Source organism: Gymnodraco acuticeps, unplaced genomic scaffold (genome assembly GCF_902827175.1).
Source record: "Gymnodraco acuticeps unplaced genomic scaffold, fGymAcu1.1, whole genome shotgun sequence".
Classification (NCBI taxonomy): domain Eukaryota; kingdom Metazoa; phylum Chordata; class Actinopteri; order Perciformes; family Bathydraconidae; genus Gymnodraco; species Gymnodraco acuticeps.
The window spans coordinates 172,489-195,460 of record NW_022991381.1 but is presented as its reverse complement, the minus strand read 5'-3'; the positions used below and the strand labels follow the sequence as shown (position 1 = coordinate 195,460).

Below are 22,972 nucleotides of genomic sequence, written 5' to 3'. Positions count from 1 at the left end.
CGAGATAAAACTTTCAAAAATAAAACAGGAAACAGATGAACCAAAAACGGAATATAATGTTCAGAACTACAGTATGTTTTCATATGTGTATACCTACTATTATAGCAGTTGGATGCTAACTTGGTTTCTGTGGATCAGCAGCACCGACTTACTAGTAATCTTTTAGGCAATTGCCCTCGTAATCAATTCGCCATCTGATGGTGAGATGAGCAAAGGTCCGTTTTCAGATGGGTGTTACTGGCAATCCACCCGCTGTGGCCACTGGAGCTGCGGAGAAAAAGAGCAACTAAATGTCTGTGTTGTCTTTTTATGAGCTGATTTTCAAATCTAGGTACAAAAAGTAATATCAGGTTGCATGAAGTGATGGAGGGTTTTGACAGCCGTAAAGGATCCAGGCAAATTGTCTTCCATTGCTCAAATGCTATGGTGTGAGGTCTGAACATCCCCCCTTATTTGTCATAATGTCTGGTTTCCTGCCACAGACCTTAGGGAAAAACATAGGACGAACAGTTCACAGGTCCTTTACAACAACTGGTAAGTTGTACAGCTCATTGTTCTTTGGAAACAACTATCTACAGTCCATTGTTCAAAGAAAGACACCATTTATCTGGGCAGTTTACTAATTGATTGACACAATTAATGTTGCCCAAACCAGGTCTGTTTTAAAGTTACAAGAACAAAAACCAGGTGAATAATAATGGCAAAAAACATAATACATAGTACATATCAAATACATAAATAGTGTTTCAGTTATTTGTCAGAATTAGTCCGAACAGGAGTAGTATAATTTAGTTAAAGTGAGACGCAGAAAGAGTATGACTGTCGGTGTAAGGTCATCATGGAGAGTCCTGTGCTAGTGTTTGCACAAGATACTACAAAGGACTTGACACTTTAGCATGTGATGCACACATACATGCTTACGCTAGCTTAATCTCGCCTTCACCTGTAACCAACCAACAGCTTTGGTACTGCAATGCTTGAGTTTATAGCTTAAGTCCTCCCTGGTAGAGAGGTAGGGGCTGAGCAGCTGTCATCACTCTCCTGGGAGGAGAGGCAGGAGGCTGAGCAGGCCTGGAAGGTTCTAGACCCGTTTTTAGAGAACATGTGTCCAACTCAAGACCAAGTGGCCAAATCTGACTCCACACTTTTTATTCTGTTATTTTGGCTTAACTGTGCTGTGATAAATGTGTTCATATTCTGGTAATAGTTTGTTTAAGGGGATAGCAGTTTTTATTTTCCTCCGTAGGCTGCTACTGGTGTGATGGGAATCTGAGGCATATCAGCGGCTGGACTCAGGATTATTTGTCTGTTACAAGCTCCGCTCTCACTCTGATGTTTCCCAGATGTTACAGATGTTATTACCACATTAGTGCTGCTGGTAGAGCCCCAACTGTGAAACCAACCACAGCAGTCCCAGCCTCAGCAGCGCTGGTGGAAGTGGAAGGGTTCGACTCTCTGCTGTTTCTTTTGGCTTCAGGCCACCGGGGCCTCGAAAGGCTTTGACCAATTGATTTAGGAAATCTGAGACTAAAGCAAAGAGATGAGGTTTTACAGTAGCATGTTGAAGGTTTAGAGACTCTGATACTCGAGCTACAGTATTACCGCAGTGTCATAATGGTATATCTATGGTTTGAATTACATCTGCTAACTGAATGCTTATCGTCAACACATCCCTCTTCTGGAAGTTGTTGAATAGTTTTTTCTTTGTTCATGGTTCTGGTTTACCTTTTTCTAAGCTTTACTGAAAGACAAAAGTAACAACATAACACAAAAGCATCATTAGATTACATTCCTGCATGCTGTCAGTGTTCTTATTAAACTTAAATTAAGCTATACATTTAAAAGAGATGTAAGTTGACATCACTTTCTTCTTTTTTATGAAGCTTTCAGCCACGTGCCACCTAGATGGAATAGTTTGGATTTGATCAAATATTGAGTTTTGTTGAAATAGTAAGAACTGTGGGTACCACTTTACAATAAGACTACCCTTATAAAGGGTTTACGAATAGTTTGTAATTCATTTATTAATTAGGTTGTGAACACTTTATAAATCATTAATAAGCTTTTATAAGACATGAGATAAACAGGGCAACTGTGACTGGTTGCTTGCCAAATAGTGAGCCCACTTTTATCTGTACTGCTAAGCCTTCTATTGGCTACCTAGCTTACTTCGTCTTCTTCATCAGCCAGCTTCCTTGGTATCTGTTGTTCACTGAGTTGATTCTCGCTAGCTAGCCAATATAAGGCTTAGTCATCTTGCCAAATAGTGAGCCTGTGTTGATGTATGAAAACTATGTTAGAACTGGTTTATAAATGGTTCTTAATGATTAATAAAGTGTTTACAACCTAATTCATAACCTAATTATAAACCATTTATGAATCCTTTATAAGGGTAGTCTTATTGTAAAGTGGTACCGATGGATTCTATGGAGTTTCCACCACATGATATGAGTTGGTAAAGTTCAATGTTAGGCGATCTGTCGCCATGGAACACGATGATGTAGTCTTAATGTGATCTCAATGTTTTATTTAGCGTCATGATTATTTTTTTTATAGCTAAAACCATCTTTTTAAAAAAAAATAAAGTCATGTAAGAAAAATGCATTTTATTTTTGTATGCGTTTTGTCTCGTCACAAACGGCTGGCCTCAAACGCTTTCTATAATAAACTAAAAAAGGTCGATTTGAAAAAGAACAATGCTTTTCCTGCTGAAAATGCGTGTGAATGCTGTAAACTGCGCAAATTTGTTGCAACATTTTAGAAAAAGTTGAATATTTTGGACTGGACCGTTGGTGAATGCAGAGCGCTGTTGTTACGGTGGGTAGGCCTACCATAGACTGTTTATAAAGAGGTTGGAACGTGCCGCTCGGATATGCAGATTAGAGCTCAGTCGGAGCAGCAGAGCAGATTCTGGGCACTCCGTCTGAGGACCAGATGTGCAGTGAATGTGTCAACGTTACTTTTGCAATATTATTTAATAAATCGTTAAGCTATAGCTAAGAATACATAGTCACCAACTCCAAACGTTAGCTTTAGCCAGCCTTTTATTTATATTTTTTCATGGGCATGTTACAGACTGTCACGTTATCATATATTTTAAGTTCACCATATAAATAATAAATTAACTTGCCTTCCCGTTACGTTAGCATCACTGACTAGTACATGCACAAAAGTTGTAAGAAGCTTGTTAAGCATGGATGTGCAGTCTTCCTTCTCTGCGTTATGGAGATTAAGCAAAGCGTCACTCATCCTTTAGTGCCATTTGCTTTTCTAGGCTACATTGAAGGCAAAGCAAAACCTGCATTAACATTATATGAGTGACATCATTTAACACACACATATTACGAATACTATGGAATGCCATTCAAGCCAAAATTAAATAAATAAATACATAAATAATTAAATAAATACATATATATATATATATAAATATGCCTATGAAATAAATTCTGAAATAAATAAATGAGGCAATAAATATGTATTCATGTACATTTAAATACACATTTATTTATTTCAAGAGACTTGTATTTCATAATGACACATTTATTTATTTCAAGAGACTTGTATTTCATAATGACACATTTATTTCAAGAGACTCGTATTTCATAATGACATATTTATTTATTTCAGATGACTTGTATTTCATGATGAGACATTTCCATTCCTTATATGCAAATGACGGGGCGTGGTTAGCTCACAGATCCAGACCAAAGCAACAGCACCACAACACTGACTCAATAGCGTTTGTTTCACACTCCAGTACTCTTAAGTGGTTTGCAAACTGCCAATAAACCAAACCGGTTCAAGAACCATTCTTTTGATTTTATGGTGCTTAACTGGTTATTCTCTGGTCTTATCTGGTCCGCCCAATGCTGCTCTTCTGCGAGCAACCGCTCTGACAGCTCTCTCTAGTCTCTACTGGGAAACAGATAAAAGTCCTTCTGGAGGTAAGCAACGCTACACAATTACACCCAGTCTGAGAGTAAAAGATTTCTCGAAGGTTCGTTTTGCTTTCTTACAACGTTAAGTTAATGTTAACGTAACCTTAAGTTTACTAGGAGGCTATTGTTACGAGCTAGCTGTCTTAGCTAACAACAGTTAGCAGCTAACGTTTTCTGCAGTTTGTGTTGCCCCTGAAAAACGTGATGTAGTTATTTAAGGGTATGTTAAATTAACGTTATTTTACAAGTTGAGAGAGTTAAGTTGTGTTTAAAATCGTCAATGTAATGCACGTTAGAGGTTTTTAGTTGGACATGAAGTTAGCTAACGTTAGCTAACTCTACCAGGTTAGCATGTTAAGCTGTACTTTCTGTGGCAGCTAGCTTAATACAAAGAGGGGTTTTGTGCTTCATTGCAAACTTTTCTTTGTTAATCTACCTGAAACTGTAGGGACAGTTTATTTCTACTCAACTATACAGACCATTGTTGAGGAGATGCAAAACATACTGTAGCCTACATGAGTTGGGTCCAACATATACCTTGAGTAATGTTACTTTGCTGCTAAAAATGAAACATCATTATCAGATGAGGACATCACCAAAGTGTGTGAGCCTGTCAGGGGATTTGATCTGTTCTCTGCATGTCGTAAACACTGCTCTGGTATTACTTATCTTGTAAAATGTAAGTCTCGCTCTTGTCATCGTTCAGGCTTTGCATTTGAAGTCCTATGACTTGAAGGGAACGCCTTCCTGGCCTTCCTGACATCCAGGAAAAATGTGAGATTCTAATACATATGAATGCCAAAAGCAAGTTATTGTTTTTAATTTTTTTAATATGATTGTTTTGGGGCATTTCAGTTGTATTTGACAGAGGCAGTAGAGATCTACTGGAAACAGTGAAGAGGGAGGAGATGATATGCAGCAAAAGGCCCAGCCGGATGGTTGCTGCTCCGTGTGGAACGTGTTCTATCAGGTAAAGCACTTTGGTACTCAGTTATTTATGGTATTGAGTTTGAATTTAGCCTTTGGAAGGTAATTTCCAACAGTGCATTGTAAAGACTGAAAGATGTAAAGCTTCACATGATTTGGTCTTTTACTTAAGAAGATGTTTGTCCTCCTGTGTTGTCTTATTTCCTTATCTTTCTTTCAGGTGTAACATCTACCAATGGTGGTACAGAAACCTCCTCCACCTCTTTGCTGTCTTACTAGTCAATCCTTCTGATCAGGTCCTTTCCTAAATAGTGGTAAGTTTTACAGTTCAGTGTACGTTAATTTAGCAACTTAATGCTTTACCGCTGTTGAATAAACCCTATATTGCTAGTCATTTTATTAAAACTACGATTTGTAAACTTTTTGATTCCAATTACAATAATCTTTTTGTTATAAATGTAAAACATATCTTAACATCCATCAGCAATCAATACAACAAATCATCCAACACTAAATAGAAGCCATTTAAGCCAAAATTAAATAAATACATAAATACATATGTATATATATAAATATGCCTATGAAATACATTCTGAAATAAATAAATGAGGCAATAAATATGTATACATGTACATTTAAATACACATTTATTTATTTCAAGAGACTTTTATTTCATAATGACACATTTATTTATTTCAAGAGACTCGTATTTCATAATGACACATTTATTTATTTCAAGAGACTCGTATTTCATAATGACATATTTATTTATTTCAGATGACTTGTATTTCATAATGACGCATTTATTTATTTCAGGTGACTTGTATTTCATGATGAGACATTTCCATTCCTTATTTGCAAATGAACGGGGCGTGGTTAGCTCACAGATCCAGAGACCCAGACCAAAGCAACAGCACCACACTGACTACTCGAGAAGAGGAAGAAAATGGAGAAGGACTATAAAGCAAACTACTAAATTCTCAGAGTCACACATCGCATGTAATCTGATACTCTAAATTTCACCCGCCAGAAATGTTCGCTTCTTCTTCTTCGGTGTAAATTGTCCGTTGGCAAACCAGTTGACTTCTTCTTCTCTCGGTTTTTTGGCGGATTGCAAACAACTTTAAGGTGCATACCGCCACCTACTGTACATGAGTGTGAATCATCATATCATTCCAACTCTTAACTCATGGACGTATCTACGATCTAATCCAAAAATAAATAAATAAAAAACATAATAAATAAAACAAAACAAAACAACAATCTATGATCTTTCTTGACCTAATGTTAGATAATTTTACCTACCCCAGTTTCACTAAAGGTAAACAGTGCCTTTCTGGTAGCTCTTTCTCCCTCTCCTTTTGTTCCCAAAATACCAACCACACTCCATTCCCTCTCTGCCTCTAAAACGTTATCCTTTAGCTTTTCTCTTTCAGCTTTATAGATGTTCCACATGTTCTTTAACTCCACAGTTCCTACACTTGTCACTGTTACTTTTCCCCATGACATGACGTACCATTCAATGCTGTGTGATTTATTCTGAGTCTAGCTATCATCATTTCCTCCCTTCTGTTTCTTTCTGTATAAATATTTGTCTGCTGGCATACCAGCAGACCAGCATTTATCTATCACCAGCTTATGTTAGTATTAAATATACAATGTATTCTGGTAACTATCAAAATAAAGACATTGTATAGTGTTCATAACAGTATTTTTATTTAATAAATTATACTTAATACAATAATATTACAAAAAAAACCTGCATCTAAATAAATATATCATCTAAAATAGATGCATTTGATTTAAAAATAACAAATATAATTCAAAATGTAAACAGCAACAAAGAAATTATAAAAAAAAAATTTATTTTTCTTTTTAATATCCATTATCTTCTCTGTTATGTATCTTCCGGTCTTTGCAAATCTGGCCAGCATTTCTTGGTCCTCCACGTCTTTCTCGTACAGCCACTGCTTGAAGCAAACTGAAAATAAGAAACAACAATGTTTTAACAAATCGTATTCAATTATGTGATGATAGAACTGCAAACAGAATAGCTGTAACTTTAACAAAATAAATAACTCAGTTACCTCTAATCATTAACCCATGTTTGTATCATTGAGTTAACTCCGTGTGTTGCTGCTAGCATACATAACACCTGACGTGGAAACGTTACTCGTGGATGGGGCTACAGAGCTACTAGAAAGACAGTCGAACCCGGTGCATTCCTCCGTCTGAATGTGGAGCACTTTTGTTAAATGTTTAGACAAATAGCTCGTGTTACCGCTTACCGCCCTTACATGCTAAACTCTTATTGCACTTTTGGCAACAAGCATTTTCCACCTCAAGACAAAGCCCCCAGGAAGTGCGCCGGACTCTGAGGAAAATATTCGTTGTGTCCAAACGGCGGTACTACAATTTCCTTATCAGTCTGTGACGTCGACCGGCCCAGAAATACATTTTCCCGTTGACTAACATTGGGAAAGAGACCTCTGTAACTCGGTGGATAATTTTTTAAAAACTAAATAAACGACCCAGTATGAACTATTGTATAGCCCTAGAATCATTAAGTCCTTAAAGTTGTGAAATGCACTAAAAGCCGAATCTAGATTTATTCTCTCTCTCCATTCTTTCTAGTGAGCCGAGAGTGTGTGCTCGGGGGGCGGGGCTTAAGGGGCGCATGCTCTGTGAGCACACAAACGGGTTCTTCTGCTCTGACAGCAAGGCATGACGGGTAATCTGTGACGTTTCGCTCTCTCAAAAGTTGGGCCATTTTGACTTCATGCTCCAATGAGCAGCTCTCATAGGAAAGAACGAGGCCCCTCCTCCGACGCTGTATCTAGTTCTTATTATACATCCATAATCAAGACGGGTAACATAACTACGCTCGGGGCGCTTGTTCTCTCCGCCTTGTGTGTGTGTGTGTGTGTGTGTGTGTGTGTGTGTGTGTGCGTGTGTGTGTGTGTGTGTGTGTGTGTGTTGCGTTCATGTAGCAGGTTCTGTGTGTAAACTGCCCCACCCCCTCGCACATCGATAGGGGAGAGAGATCTCTCGTCTGGATTGGAAAGATTGAAATTAAATCATAGACGCACTTTGTAGTCTTATTGCATATTAGAAACGGAGTTGGCGACAGTAAGACTGCGATATAATGTTTATGTAGATATAATACATATGACATCTATTTTTTAAATGTCTCCAGTACCGATAAAAAGATCGATAACGTTGGACGTTAACGGTACCACGGTCTTTAATAATTCAGCCCCGGGGCCCCGTTAATACTGGGGCTCTGTACCCATCCCTAGTTTTAATTATTACATCATCAATATTACATTTCAAATAACCAAGTACTTGGTGTCTCACAAAGAGCAAGTGGCTCGTGCTGCTAAGAACATACCTGGTGATGGTGATGGTGGTGGCTCTTCGCTGCAGGATCTGATCGATGTCCTCCTAGCAGAAGCGATTGCCTTCGTCGTTCTCGTCCATCGATGATCCATAGGCTCCTTTCCTCAGCAGGTCCTCGATCTCCTTCTTGGAGAACTGCTGGACCGGCTAAAAGCGACGCAGAGAGACATTTACACAAGTGGATTTAGAAAACTCTTTTTGAAAATAAACTAAGCGTACTGCAACAGCAACTGACCCAAAGATGACTTGGCATCTAGAAATATGACAGATTTTCTTTTTCTCACCCCGTTGTTGTTCCCACTCATGCTCTGCAGGACGGCACGGTCCAGCCCGAGCTTCAGACTAGCTTTATCCAGCATTTCCCTCTCATAGTTTCTAGTGATCAGACGGTACACCTCCACCGCCTTAGACTGGCCAAACGATGACACCGAGCTTGAGCCTGAAATAAAAAATTAAAAGAGGGGTCAAAAGAGCATTATGTGCAGCTGCTGTTCAACGTCTTTAAGCATTACATGGGAAAATATACACTTAAAGAACCGAGGGAATAAACGGAAAGACTGTTGTTGTTGTAGCCCTATTGAACTATCTTTAGGACAGACAGAGCAGATATATATATCGTACCTGCAGGTCATTTTGAGGGTTCCAGTCAGAGTGGAATATCACACAGGTGTCTGCAGCAGTGAGGTTCACAAGTTCTTGATCAGGTGTTTGATGTGGGCTGGCATGATCCTTTCTGCAGCGATGAATAAAGAAAACAAAGAAGACATTATTAATAATAGTAACAACAATAATATTAGTATAACTATTTATATAGCACTTACACAATAATTGCAAAATGATTCTCACAACAAAAATAAAGAACAAAACAATATCAACAATAAAAAAACTAATGATTATAGGAATGTTAAGATACAAATAAATGATAAACATTCTGAGAGGCCGACTACAAAAGCTAGACTCAATGGCTCTTGATGACATCAATGAGCAGTCCCAACACATGCTGCTGTATCAAAAGAAATATGTCCAGATTTCTTCTATTTAGTGTTGGATGATTTGTTGTATTGATTGCTGATGGATGTTAAGATATGTTTTACAATTATAACAAAAAGATTATTGTAATTGGAATCAAAAAGTTTACAAATCGTAGTTTTAATAAAATGACTAGCAATATAGGGTTTATTCAACAGCGGTAAAGCATTAAGTTGCTAAAATAACGTACACTGAACTGTAAAACTTACCACTATTTAGGAAAGGACCTGATCAGAAGGATTGACTAGTAAGACAGCAAAGAGGTGGAGGAGGTCTCTGTACAACCATTAGTAGAAGTTACACCTGAAAGAAAGATAAGGAAATAAGACAACACAGGAGGACAAACATCTTCTTAAGTAAAAGACCAAATCATGTGAAGCTTTACATCTTTCAGTCTTTACAATGCACTGTTGGAAATTACCTTACAAAGGCTAAATTCAAACTCAATACCATAAATAACTGGGTACCAAAGTACTTTACCTGATAGAACACGTTCCACACGGAGCAGCAACCATCCGGCTGGGCCTTTTGCTGCATATCATCTCCTCCCTCTTCACTGTTTCCAGTAGATCTCTACTGCCTCTGTCCAATAAAACTGAAATGCCCCAAAACAATCATATTTAAAAAGTTAAAAACAATAACTTGCTTTTGGCATTCAAATGTATTAGAATCTCACCTTTTTCCTGGATGTCAGGAAGGCCAGGAAGGCGTTCCCTTCAAGTCATAGGACTTCAAATGCAAAGCTTGAACGATGACAAGAGCGAGACTTACATTTGTACAAGATAAGTAATACCAGAGCAGTGTTTACGACATGCAGAGAACAGATCAAATCCCCTGACAGGCTCACACACTTTGGTGATGTCCTCATCTGATAATGATGTTTCATTTTTAGCAGCAAAGTAACATTACTCAAGGTATATGTTGGACCCAACTCATGTAGGCTACAGTATGTTTTGCATCTCCTCAACAATGGTCTGTATAGTTGAGTAGAAATAAACTGTCCCTACAGTTTCAGGTAGATTAACAAAGAAAAGTTTGCAATGAAGCACAAAACCCCTCTTTGTATTAAGCTAGCTGCCACAGAAAGTACAGCTTAACATGCTAACCTGGTAGAGTTAGCTAACGTTAGCTAACTTCATGTCCAACTAAAAACCTCTAACGTGCATTACATTGACGATTTTAAACACAACTTAACTCTCTCAACTTGTAAAATAACGTTAATTTAACATACCCTTAAATAACTACATCACGTTTTTCAGGGGCAACACAAACTGCAGAAAACGTTAGCTGCTAACTGTTGTTAGCTAAGACAGCTAGCTCGTAACAATAGCCTCCTAGCAAACTTAAGGTTACGTTAACATTAACTTAACGTTGTAAGAAGCAAAACGAACCTTCGAGAAATCTTTTACTCTCAGACTGGGTGTAATTGTGTAGCGTTGCTTACCTCCAGAAGGACTTTTAGCTGTTTCCCAGTAGAGATTAGAGAGAGCTGTCAGAGCGGTTGCTCTCAGAAGAGCAGCATTGGGCGGACCAGATAAGACCAGAGAATAACCAGTTAAGCACCATAAAATCACAAGAATGGTTCTTGAACCGGTTTGGTTTATTGGCAGTTTGCAAACCACTTAAGAGTACTGGAGTGTGAAACAAAAGCTATTGAGTCAGTGTTGTGGTGCTGTTGCTTTGGTCTGGATCTGTGAGCTAACCACGCCCCGTTCATTTGCATATAAGGAATGGAAATGTCTCATCATGAAATACAAGTCATCTGAAATAAATAAATGTCATTATGAAATACGAGTCTCTTCAAATAAATAAATGTGTCATTATGAAATAAAAGTCTCTTGAAATAAATAAATGTGTCATTATGAAATAAAAGTCTCTTGAAATAAATAAATGTGTATTTAAATGTACATGTATACATATTTATTGCCTCATTTATTTATTTCAGAATTTATTTCATAGGCATATTTATATATATATATGTATTTATTTAATTATTTATTTATTTATTTATTTATTTAATTTTGGCTTAAATGACATTCCATAGCAGGCGACGCCTCAATGCCGACAACTGCCAAGTGACAGACACAAAAAAAATGATCCAAGCAAGCTGGGTTAGTATCAGGGGCGTCGCCTGGGGTAGGCATCCGGGGCTTTAGCCCCGGACGTTTTTTCTTTAGCCCCGGACAAATTCTCCCTCAATAATATAATACATTAACCTACTTTACCTATAGGACGGACGGTAGAATTGTAATTTCCCATGTTCAGTGAATGCAACACAGAGGCAAGACGACGCCACCAGACCAATCAGAGAGTTGCATGGAAATAAACGTGTTTTATTGGCTGACAGGTACGTACCTCTCCTCTGTGACAATGTTTAAACTTTAAACTGTCAGCCCCGGACGCGGAGATTCTGAAGATGGGCATTAGACATTTCTTTAATAAAAAAGACGGCAATTCTCAAGTGGTGGCTCACACAACAACCCCAGAGCCACCACCTGAGCCAGATGAACAAGGTATGTACCTGTCAGTAAAATTACAAGTTATGCGAACATGTAAGCAAAGCATACATTATAGCTACGTTGACGTTACTTTGAATCGCGCGGGTAAGCTAAACCGTTAGCAAGTAGCTATAGCTAGCCAGATATATTAAATAAACACTTTGTCATACAATCTAAATGTTGTGTTTTTTAGCGTTACTTGGTGATTTCAAAGAAAGGTCTCTGGGAAATGTTGACTTACTGTCAGTGTTCGACATGAAGATAGAAGCTACCTTACAGTAGTACACAGTTGATCCTGATTCCTGAGTCCTGTCAGTTAAAGTGTTTCATAGTTAGCTTAGCTAAGCATCAACCTAGCACTGAAATATATATATGGATGTTATGTGACAGTATTTCTGAGAAAAAGTCAGCTGAAATGGTGGCATAGTAGCCACTGCTTTACGTGTCGACAGCATGTTTGAACGTATTTGCAGCAGTAAATGTGGCTGTCTGGCCACTGACGTTGCCATAACAACACCTTCATTTAAATGTGCAACCTATTTTTGTGACAGATTTTGCATGAAAATATAATTCTTCTGATTTATATTTCCTATTGACAGCTAGTTTCTATGTGAACATTATGAGATGGACAGCCAGCTAACAAGCTTTTTATACGAATATTTCAGATCAAAGCCAATCCAGTGGGGCTCCTGAAAGGGAGCAAGGGACACTATCAGGCATGAAAACGGGTCAGGGGTGAAAAAGGTGAGAAGGATATTATCCCTCTAGGGGGGGTCCGGGGGCATGCTCCCCCGGAAGAAAAATGTTGAATATTCCATATTTTAAAGCATCAATCTGATGCATTTTGAGATGCATTTTTTTGCCAACCTGGGGAGAGCTGGAGAAACTTAACTTCAGCCATGAGTCAAAAATATTATGGCCTCGTTACTAGTATTATCAGGGATGCAAACTCATCAGGTATGGAAAAGGTGACAAGGACCCGAGCCCCCCGACCCCACGGAATATCGGCTTTAAAATGAGGAATAACAGGATTTTAGCAGTCAAAACAACTAAAGCAGCAGTGTTAATAATAACAGAAACGCTAAAGAGTCACATCTAATAGAAATATATAAAAGCATTTATTTTAATTGTGTAGCAGTCGGTTTATCATTTTGGCTGTTGAGCATTTTGAAAATCTATTGTCATGCCTCTATGCAAGGCTTAGTCTTTCTATCTTTATGGCATCTGGTGTAAAGTAACTAAATTCATAAACTCAAGTACTATACTTGGGTACAATTTTGAGATACTTGTACTTTATTTAAGTATTTCAATGTTTTGCTACTTTGTTCTTCTTCTCCTCTACAGTTCAGAGGTAAATGGTGTACTTTGACTCCACTACATGTATTAATCCCTTTAGTTACTTTACAGATCTGGATGAATGATGTGAAATATAATCAAGTGTTAAATCAGACTTTAGTTCCACCTGGAGTAAATCCACAAGCTACCCTGCAGTATACAAAGTCATTCAAACTAGCTGCACCTTTACCAGCTTTGAGAACACTTTCATGATCAATCATTATAAAACATATCATATATATTATTCTGAAATGGACCAATCTGCACAACGACTACTTTTACTGTCGCTACTTTCACTATATTTTGATGAGAATACTTTTCTACTTTTACTTGAGGAACATTTTGAATGCAGTACTTTTACTAACAGAGTATTCCTACACTCTGGTACTTCTACTTTTACTCAAGTACAAGACCTGAGTACTTCTACTTTTACTCAAGTACAAGATCTGAGTATTTCTGCTTTTAATCAAGTACAAGACCTGAGTACTTCTACTTTTACTCAAGTACAAGATCTGAGTATTTCTGCTTTTAATCAAGTACAAGATCTGAGTACTTCTACTTTTACTCTAGTACAAGATCTGAGTACTTCTACTTTTACTCAAGTACAATCTCTATACTTATACCACCTCCGTTTATAGCCTATGAAAAAAAAACTATTAGAAAACGAAGGCTAAAGCTAACGTTAGCAGATAGTGACAATGTATGCTAGCTAGCTAGCTCAACGATAATATTGCGACAGAAAAACTTTTCAGTGCACATCACGCTCTGCCGCTCCGACAGGGAGCTCTGCGCTGAACACCTGAACGGCCCGTTCTAACAGCTGTTCACCAGCGGTCCAGTCTGTACCACAGTGACTCCGGACCGCACAGTTAATATTAACGAACGCACCCGTAGGTAATGTGGCTGCTGAAGCTAGACCATCATCGCGGAGCAGCAGAGCCTTCTTATACATCCATGAGCAGAGCCGACAGGCAGGAAGACTCGAGCACACAGCTCGCGCTGCATTATAATATATAAAAAAAGAACACCATGCGTGTCATGATGGCACATAACAGCTCGCGGCCGCATATTACTCCGGGTCCCAGACCCCCCCATACCCCAAAACTATTTTTATTGCAGATCTACATGAATCACACAAACGACCTATTTTGGATTCAAAACGGCGAATTTCGCCGAAAGGTGAGTGATTTTCATGCCTGCACTATGCTCCCAAATATTAAGCCTTGACCCGCATCTTAAAATTGATATGATCAAAAAATGATCTGCATTGTCGGAGGCCTTTTTTCCTCATTATCATGTCAAATTGTACAGCTTTCCTTAGTGTTGAATGCAGAAAGATCACTATATTAGAGTATTAAGTGAAAATGACTATATTAAAGTTTTAAGTAAATATATTAAGTGAATTACTCAAACTGCATTTGTATAGGAATGATTCTGTCCTATTGGCAGATAACTACTCCAACAGTGATATCTACAAGAGATGTAAATTTAACTATTTTCAATTGGTTAGTATTACATTTTGTGACAGTGTGGTGACACTCATTTTAATGAAGTGTGTATCTTGAAATTCATTTATTTGACAGAGCTGGAAACTGATACATACTTGTTTGTGTTTACCTACACAGTCATCACAGATGAGCCAAACAGAGTAGAGGATGAAGAAAGGAGAACAGGAGAAAGGGACACACAAGAAGGAGATACAACAGACAAGAACGACAATGGAGACAACAATGAACAGGAACACCAGAACAGACAAGAGTCAATGAGTAACATGACTGATTTAGGGACTGCAGATACAGGGCCAAGGCAAGTGAAACATCACTGCTTTCCATCCAGCATGTTTGGCTAGCAAAAGAGATAATTTCAACCGCAAAAAACAGCAAGTGATGAGGGATTATTATTTCCTCCTTCCATCCCTTTTTTCTGTTTAATCTGATTACTAACAACTTCTAATAATTTGACATAGTTTATGATTTAATTGGAAAATGAAGTGTTTTTAAATAATAAACCCGTTTCTGATTCTTTGATTTCTTTTTGACATATGGGTGTTGAGAGATGTATCCATATCTCTTAATGTTGCTCTCTAAGTGCACAAGATTGATGCTTTTAACTTCAGTATTTAAAAAAAGTCTTCCTGGGGGACCCCAGAGGAGGTGAGTTCCCCCCAAAATAGCACTTTATCTCTGCTTATGTAACTCCGGTGTAGTGTCCCCTCGTCAACAGATCACTCAGAGCTGGTGATTACTTTCCTGCATTTCAATGGACAGCATATAAAAAGGACACGTGAGCTGCATTGCTTAAGAGATCCTCTCATGCTATCTCTTTTACAAAATAAGTGTCCAGTCAACAACAAAACATCAGTGATCGTATAGCTGTAGTATATTTTTCACAAGCAATGTGAAACATTAAACTTATACAAACTGGTGTACAAAACTCACATACCTGCGTTGATCTCCTGGAGTGTCTCTACTCTTTCTTCTCCACATCTCTTGTCCACCATCAGAGATTGCAAACATTTCAGAAACAGCTAGAGGTAGGGGACAAACAACTTGTTCGCTGGGCATGTCAAAAACCTCCCTGCTTTGATCAAGACTTTAGGGAGCCTTTCAGCCCCTCTAGCAAAGGGACTGGAAAGCAAGCTTTGAAAATTCAGTACCATCTACATGCTGTCATGTTCCAGACACTGCTCTCAACCACTCAGGGCCTGCACAAATACCTGCAGAAAGAAACACTTGACTTGGTGCAGGTTGTAGATTACAAAACAGCAGTTGAGAACACACTGAAAAGTTACCAAAGTAACGAGAAAGCACATGAGGTCTATGACAAGACCAAGGCCCTGTGCAATGATCTTGATATTGCCGAAACTGTGACACAGAGGAAGAAGCGTAGAAACATGGAAGACTTTGTAGTCAAGGCATCATGTGGAGCAATGTGAAATATTAAACATAAATAAACTGGTGTATAAAACTCGCATACCTGCATTTAAATGGACGGCATAAAAGGACTCGTGAGCTGGGTTCTGGTGCTCAGATTAGCTATTGATGATCACGTTGATAAATCATATAAAACAAATAGCCAATCACACTAAAAACATGTTGCTGTGACTGTGAGCATTAAACAATTAACATTAAACTAAACAAACACAACAGTACGTTATTGTCCTAATAAAATAAAAACATACATTTTGTCCACTGAGATAATACAGGCACCTTACCCTCAAGAGATCCTCACGTGCTATGAGAATCTCCCACAATCCATTGCCGTAACAAAGCTAATGCAGGCACACGTTTGTGACACCAGATGGCGCAATTGTGTATGTGCGTGTGGGGAGTCTTGCAGTAGAACATTTGACTGTAGCGCCGCCACTGTGGGCTAAGCCCCGAATGTTTCCAGGTCCAGGCGACGCCCCTGGTTAGTATCATACATATTTGGGACATAAGTATACAGAGAAAGAGAAGAAATAAGTAAGATTACGAATATGATACCCTCTGTCCTTGGACCCTCACATTGTTGAAGGAAAGACTTCCAACAGGTACAGAGAAAGAGAAGAAAGAAGTAAGATTACGTATAGAGTGGCAAAGTCATGCCCATCTACATCTACTTCCGGTCCATGGGACCTTATTTCGGAAAAATTATGTATTGAAGTCAATGGAGAGAGAAAGATTATCTTTCGATCCCGTTTGAATTGTGCCATGAATTACACATATGATGTTTATCAATCTTAAAAAATCATTTCAATGTCAAAAAAGTCACAGTTTGTCGTAAAACTGTTGAAATATAAGACGCAACTAGAAAGACTACAAATCCCAGAGTCGCGTAAGTGATGTCACAATTGTTTTCCTCCACTAATAGATAGCAAAGATCAGCACCATATAGATATAATCTATCTATATGGCGCTGGCTAAGATAAGATAACTTTAACAAGATGCCTGTGTGCTTAGTACCAGGTTGTTATCATACCAGCAATGGGTCTTGCTCGTTCTTTCGCTTCCCGTCTGATGAAAGGACCAGGAGTGGCTGGATCAAGTTAGCTACCTAGCTAGTAGCAAGCCCGTTAGTTAGCATTACAGCCGGCTTAGCCTTGTCATTTGTATTAGCCTTAATATGAAGTAACATTAAGTAACCCAAAATGTTAAACAGTAAGAGTAGTAGTCATATTTCGTGAACCCTTTGAAGAGTAGGCTACTGTCACACCGGTGTGATCATTCTATAATACACAATTTAAGCCCGGGGGAGAAATGCTAACGCTAACGCTACATTAGCATCGGCGATCTTTTGTACTTCATGCTATCTGCACAAATGGTTGACATTAAACATTAAAAAGACCAGGCAGTTCAGAGAGAATCAAAGGAAGGCAGGCAGGCAGCTTAGCATGACATTCTTCTGGACGTGTTTCATTGTGGTTATAGTGAGGGTAGTCAATCCCTTGTTTAGCAAGACAGTAGTGATGATGACCATATATATATATATATAAATTGTATTCATTGGGATAAACCCCTTGAGATGCACCATCTCGTTTTCAAGGGGGTCCCACCATCTTGGTGACGTGTGTTGTTGTGCAAGAGATGTAGTTCATTGAGAGTTTCACAAACAAAAACGTGTCCTCAGGGAGAGCAACAGAGGAGGGATCCCTCTCCCAGGATGGACAGACACTCAATAGATATTGAGGGATTTTATTTATTGATTTAAATAGTAAAAACTATTCACAGACTGTGTGAGCTAAAACAGATAAAAAGCCTAATTTTGTTTTACAATAATCCACTACATGTTTCCAATTGGGTTTTATTAAAACAATGCAATTATTAAGAATAAGGTAAATGATTGAATAGTAGCATTGTACTTCAGAACAATGTTGAGGCACTTCACTTGACCTGAGTATTTCCATAACATGCTAATTGCAGTGTAGTTTTTACAGTCACCATTCATTTAGAGAGGGAGAGGGAGGGGCAGGATCGGGTTGTGTCCCACATGGCTCTAAACAGCTCAATAGGCGCACACTGTAGACATTAATTAGAAGAACACAGACTAAAACAGCAATGTACAGACGAATCAGATGATTAAACATGATCTTAAAATATATTTTATATATTTTTTTGTAATCATTATTTGTAATACTTTCTGCTGACACTAGGTAGGGCTGTGCCCTAATGACCAGTCGCCACTGCTTCTACTCACCTTTTAAAAGCAAAGATGTTACTTTTTACTTTAATGTGAAAGTAGCAATTTAGTATTGCTACTTTCACCTAACTATACATTATGAGTACTTCTTCCACTGACAATGTTAAAACAAAGGATAATGCAACCGAATCCCAGTCAATTCATTGAATAGCCACTTTACCAGGTACCATGAAGGCAACTGTTGCCCGTTATGAATTGTGGGTAGTTAACACGAGTTGTCGTTGTTAGGAACTGAACATCCGCACTGTGGCAGTTTCTCAATGTCGAGTAAAGTTGCTCCCCAGAGCCACTATTTCAAGCATACTACTTCATCGAGTGGCGCCGAATCACTGTTTAAATGCCCAGCATACATTTGCTACCAAGCAAGCCTCCTCGACATTGAAGACATGGCTAATCACTCGACATGATGAACGGAAAGACCGTGATAGTGACTGGTGCTAACAGCGGGATAGGGAGATCTACGGCAGCGGGCATTGTGAAGCTCAAGGGCCGTGTCATAATGGCCTGTCGGGACCGGAGCAGTGCTGAGGAGGCAGCCCGGGAGATCCAGCAGGAGACCGGGGCAGACAGCTCGCTGCTCTCCGTCAGACAGCTGGACCTCGCCTCGCTCACTTCTGTACACACTTTCTGTCAGGACATAATGAAGGTAGATTCCCAGACTGAGCTGACACCCCCCCGGTGCCTGTACACAATAACGTCAAGCCAAACGTCATTCAAAAAACGTAACTTTTTATGAATTACGTGGCTAATCTTAAAAATTATAGAATATATCCAACACAATTCAACATTTTGTCCCTTGTTGAAAAAAACACTATTAATTCGGCATATATTATATTTGCAAATATCACATATTTAAATACGTTTTCAACTATATAAGCCAGTCTCTTGACTTATAAAACTAATGAAAAACAGGGAATTATGTTATTATTTTTTTATTAAAAATAGGTGCCGATAGACCATCCTACATTGGTTAGGAAAGTACATTTTCAGTATATTTGAATTTGCTATTAGTGTGTCTTTATTGATTACAGTCAGATTTTTTTTATACAGTTTTTATAATTTACGAATAATTTTACATTACTTCCAATAGTCAGTCATTTATTGATTTATTCATCACTGAATGGATTCAGATTCAATTATTTCCCGGACAGCAGCTCAGCCTGTAGGCACTTGTCTAGGGAACTGGAGGGTTGCTGGTTCAAGTCCCTATCCAACCAAGTACCAATGTACCCATATAATTGCTGCCCACTGCTCTTAATACTAGGATTAGTTAAATGCAGAGACAAAATACGATTGAAATCCTCAATTTCCATAATTCATAATACAGCACTCATGCCAAGAACTGCTAGATCCTCACTCATTTGGTGCTGTTCTGTTCAAATAAGACTTGTCTTATTTTATCCGTTTTATTACCAAGTAGGTTTACAGATAAGGAATTTGCATACAATGGTGCATACAAAGACATAGAAAGAAGAACACTTTTTTATTTTAAAGAAAGGAGCAGAAAAAAGACCAATATATTTACATATGTTTCTGCTACAATGTATTGGTCTTTTATAGAACAGTCTAACTTATCGTGAACATTCTATATTATTAGTGGTTCATGTCCTTTTTACTGTAGATATGCATACTTGCTGCTGTTGATGGTTTTGATCTTTTATTTATTTTGTTTTAATGTTTTATTTTTTTTTCACCTTAAACTATTACAAAATATTGTAATGCCTGAACACATTGCTGCTGTTACAAAATAATTTCCCAACAATAAATTATCCATATATCTATTTTGAACTGAGACGATTTGCTGGGGAATGTTCTAAATGTCTGAAGCCCTGTCTTTATCTTTGACACAGAACATGATAACCTCCTTTATTGTGATCCACTGAACAGGAGGAGCCTCGGTTAGACGTCCTCATCAACAACGCCGGCATCTACCAGTGTCCTTACACCAAGACAAAGGACGGCTTCGAGATGCAGTTCGGGGTGAACCACCTGGGCCACTTCCTGCTCACCCACCTGCTGCTGGACCTCCTGAAACGCTCAACCCCCAGCCGCATCGTGGTGGTCTCCTCCAAACTCTACAAGCACGGCCACATCGACTTCGAGGACCTGAACAGCGAGCAAAGCTACAACAAGGCCTTCGCTTACAGCCGCAGCAAACTGGCCAACCTGCTGTTCACCCTGGAGCTGGGTCACCGCCTGGAGGGCAGCGGGGTGACTGTGAACGCTCTGACCCCAGGCATCGTGAGGACCAACCTGGGGAGGCACGTCCACATCCCGCTGTTGGCGAAGCCGCTGTTTAACCTGCTCTCCTGGAGTCTGTTTAAAAGCCCTGAAGAAGGAGCGGCCACCTCAGTGTTTCTGGCCTGCAGCCCAGATGTGGACGGTGTTCAGGGGAAGTGCTTTGCTGACTGTCAGCCTCAGGTTCTGCTGGACAAGGCCACAGACCGGGAGGTGGCCAGTAAACTGTGGGACATTAGTGAGGTCATGGTGGGCATCACCACGTGAGAGCCTCAGGAATGCTTATCCAAAGACAATTGTCTGAAATCATAACAATGTGTGAATATTCAGTGCCTTTCAGTGTTGAAATTAGTTTTAGGGTTGCACAATGAATACATTGTATTGAAATCACATTATGGACTGGTGCAATATTCAAATTGCAGGAAGCACAATGTTGTTAAAGGCTAAATATGTGTTAAAATACCTACATTCAGGTGTAATACATTTTGAGCAAATTTTCCGGGTTCATTTCAAATGTTTAATCATTAAAGACCCCGTGAAGTGTGCGCCTGTGCATGATCTGTTATGCTAATACGTATAGTAATGACCAAAATTGTCCATTGGAACCCATATCAAAAGATGTTGGAATAGCAACGAATTTGACGAGTTTTGAATTTGCCGCAGGGAAATCCGCAGTTGACCTCCGCCTTCGTGGGCGTGGCTTGCGATCTACTGCGTGACGTCACGAGATGGTCGCCGCCGAAGTGTTTACATTCATCACAGTTTATTGTTTCTCTGTTTCAAAGTCGAATTTATCAAAGTTTTTGAGCGAGTATTTTACTGGAAAGTGTGTCGGAGTCGACTGGAAGTGATTGCCAATCGAGAAAACCTGACAATGGAGGCGACAGTGAAGAAAAACACACGGGAAGCGATGCATTGCCGCTGGCTGTAGTAATGTCAAGTCTGCCGAAGTGGCGATGTTTCTGTTCCCAAAAGATGAAGGTGAGCCTGGCTGGTGTCATTGTTTCGTAGATTTGTTGATTGTTCATGACAAATAAAGGCCACTGGTCGATTCGAGAGAGAGAGAAAGAGAGACTGAGAGAGTTACAGGGTTGTTGTTAGCATCTGGTGCTAGCTCGGAGCTAACGGAGATTAGCTGTTTCAACAATAAGGAGAGGGAGAGTCCTCTCCTGTGGGACTGAGAGAGATAACGTCAGCTCAGGGAGGTAAAGGACTCTGAGTGATTAGATTGTAAACTGTAGCCTAAGTTATCTCAGTGGGTTTAATAATTTAATAGTTTAATAATACTCTAGCACATGACATGTACATGCTAATTATTTCCCAGAGGCTGAGCCCAAGCAGAGATTTTAAACAAGGCAAAGGACCCTTCAGTCTTCACGTCTCTCCCTCACACCAGAGGAGTCAGGGACTCGGAGGCTCGGCTATGCGGCTGTAGGTTTAAGATTTCAGGCACAGACTCACACCAGGTCTGCTCGTCCTGCCTCGGGCTGGAACACGCCCGGGAGGCTATCGATAACCCCGGCTCGTGCGGGCATTGTACCCGCTTCACCATTAAGAGCCTCCGCCAACGGTTAGCACGCCAAGCTAGCTTGTCGGGACAGGACCCCCTCATGTCCGCTGATTCGCCGGCCGGCAATCAAGACATGGTGGCGTCCGCCGCAGAGATTGAGCCCCGTGCTGTGTCAGACTGGGGCTCAACAACAGCGACAGCCGCTGAACCGGAGCCCCACGCCGTTTCAGGCTGGGACCCGGTGGCGGCAAGAGCCGCGAGAGCGGAGCCCCGCGCTGTGTCAAGCTGGGGCTCCCAATTGGACCTCACCATGGTTCCAGCCGCGGAGGATGTCCTGGAGTTGGACTATATGGAGGACGAAGAGGATACCTCTGAGTTCCTCCTGTCTGACTCAGATGAGGATGACATCTTCGTTTCATCGGCTCAGGCTGCAAAGCCGGGAGCGATGTCCGCTCCCCCGGGCGAGAGCACACCAGCTTCGCCCGTCCTAAGCATGGACTTGCAGGCCGTGTGTCAACGTGCTGCGTCCAGGCTGGACATCCCATGGCCTGAAGTGGCCAAGGAGACCTCCAAATCTCGCTACGAGGGGAAGAACTTGCCCCAAGCAGCGAGGACGAAGAGGCAGCTCCTTCCAGTCTTTCCGGAGATGCTGGACGAGGTGTCTCGTGGAGAGACCGTCCCTTTAGCAACAAGGCCCCAATCCAGGGTGCCTCCTCCCTGGACTGTGACGGTATGGAGAGGCTCGGCCTGCTCCGCATGCCACCCATGGAACCGCTGGTGGCAGCCCACCTCCAACCGAGGCTGGCTTCGACACCGAGCAGGAACCCCATGCTACCGGCAAAGGCATACTGGTTCCAGTCAGCGATGACCGAACGGGCCTATAAAGCCACAGCTTTGTCCGCCAGGGCACTCAACGT

The 22,972-nt window shown here is 40.0% G+C and overlaps 1 protein-coding gene and 2 long non-coding RNA genes across 3 annotated transcripts; 2 read left to right on the top strand and 1 right to left on the bottom strand.

The window, feature by feature from the left end:
• Nucleotides 1–4,646: 4,646 nt before the first annotated feature.
• Nucleotides 4,647–5,152, top strand: LOC117563101. Its single transcript, XR_004571660.1, has 3 exons — nt 4,647–4,715; nt 4,797–4,911; nt 5,089–5,152. It is a non-coding gene; the product is annotated as an uncharacterized LOC117563101 (long non-coding RNA).
• A 1,410-nt stretch (nt 5,153–6,562) lies between these two features.
• LOC117563106 lies at nt 6,563–8,678 on the bottom strand. Its single transcript, XR_004571661.1, has 3 exons — nt 8,552–8,678; nt 8,260–8,414; nt 6,563–6,849 (listed from the first exon to the last, which is right to left on the bottom strand). It is a non-coding gene; the product is annotated as an uncharacterized LOC117563106 (long non-coding RNA).
• A 9,852-nt stretch (nt 8,679–18,530) lies between these two features.
• On the top strand, nt 18,531–21,090 carry rdh14a (retinol dehydrogenase 14a). The gene is made up of 2 exons (XM_034241258.1): nt 18,531–18,953; nt 20,195–21,090. The coding sequence occupies exons 1-2, from the start codon at nt 18,711–18,713 to the stop codon at nt 20,810–20,812; spliced, it is 861 nt and encodes a 286-aa protein (XP_034097149.1). The 5' UTR covers nt 18,531–18,710; the 3' UTR covers nt 20,813–21,090.
• Nucleotides 21,091–22,972: the final 1,882 nt, after the last annotated feature.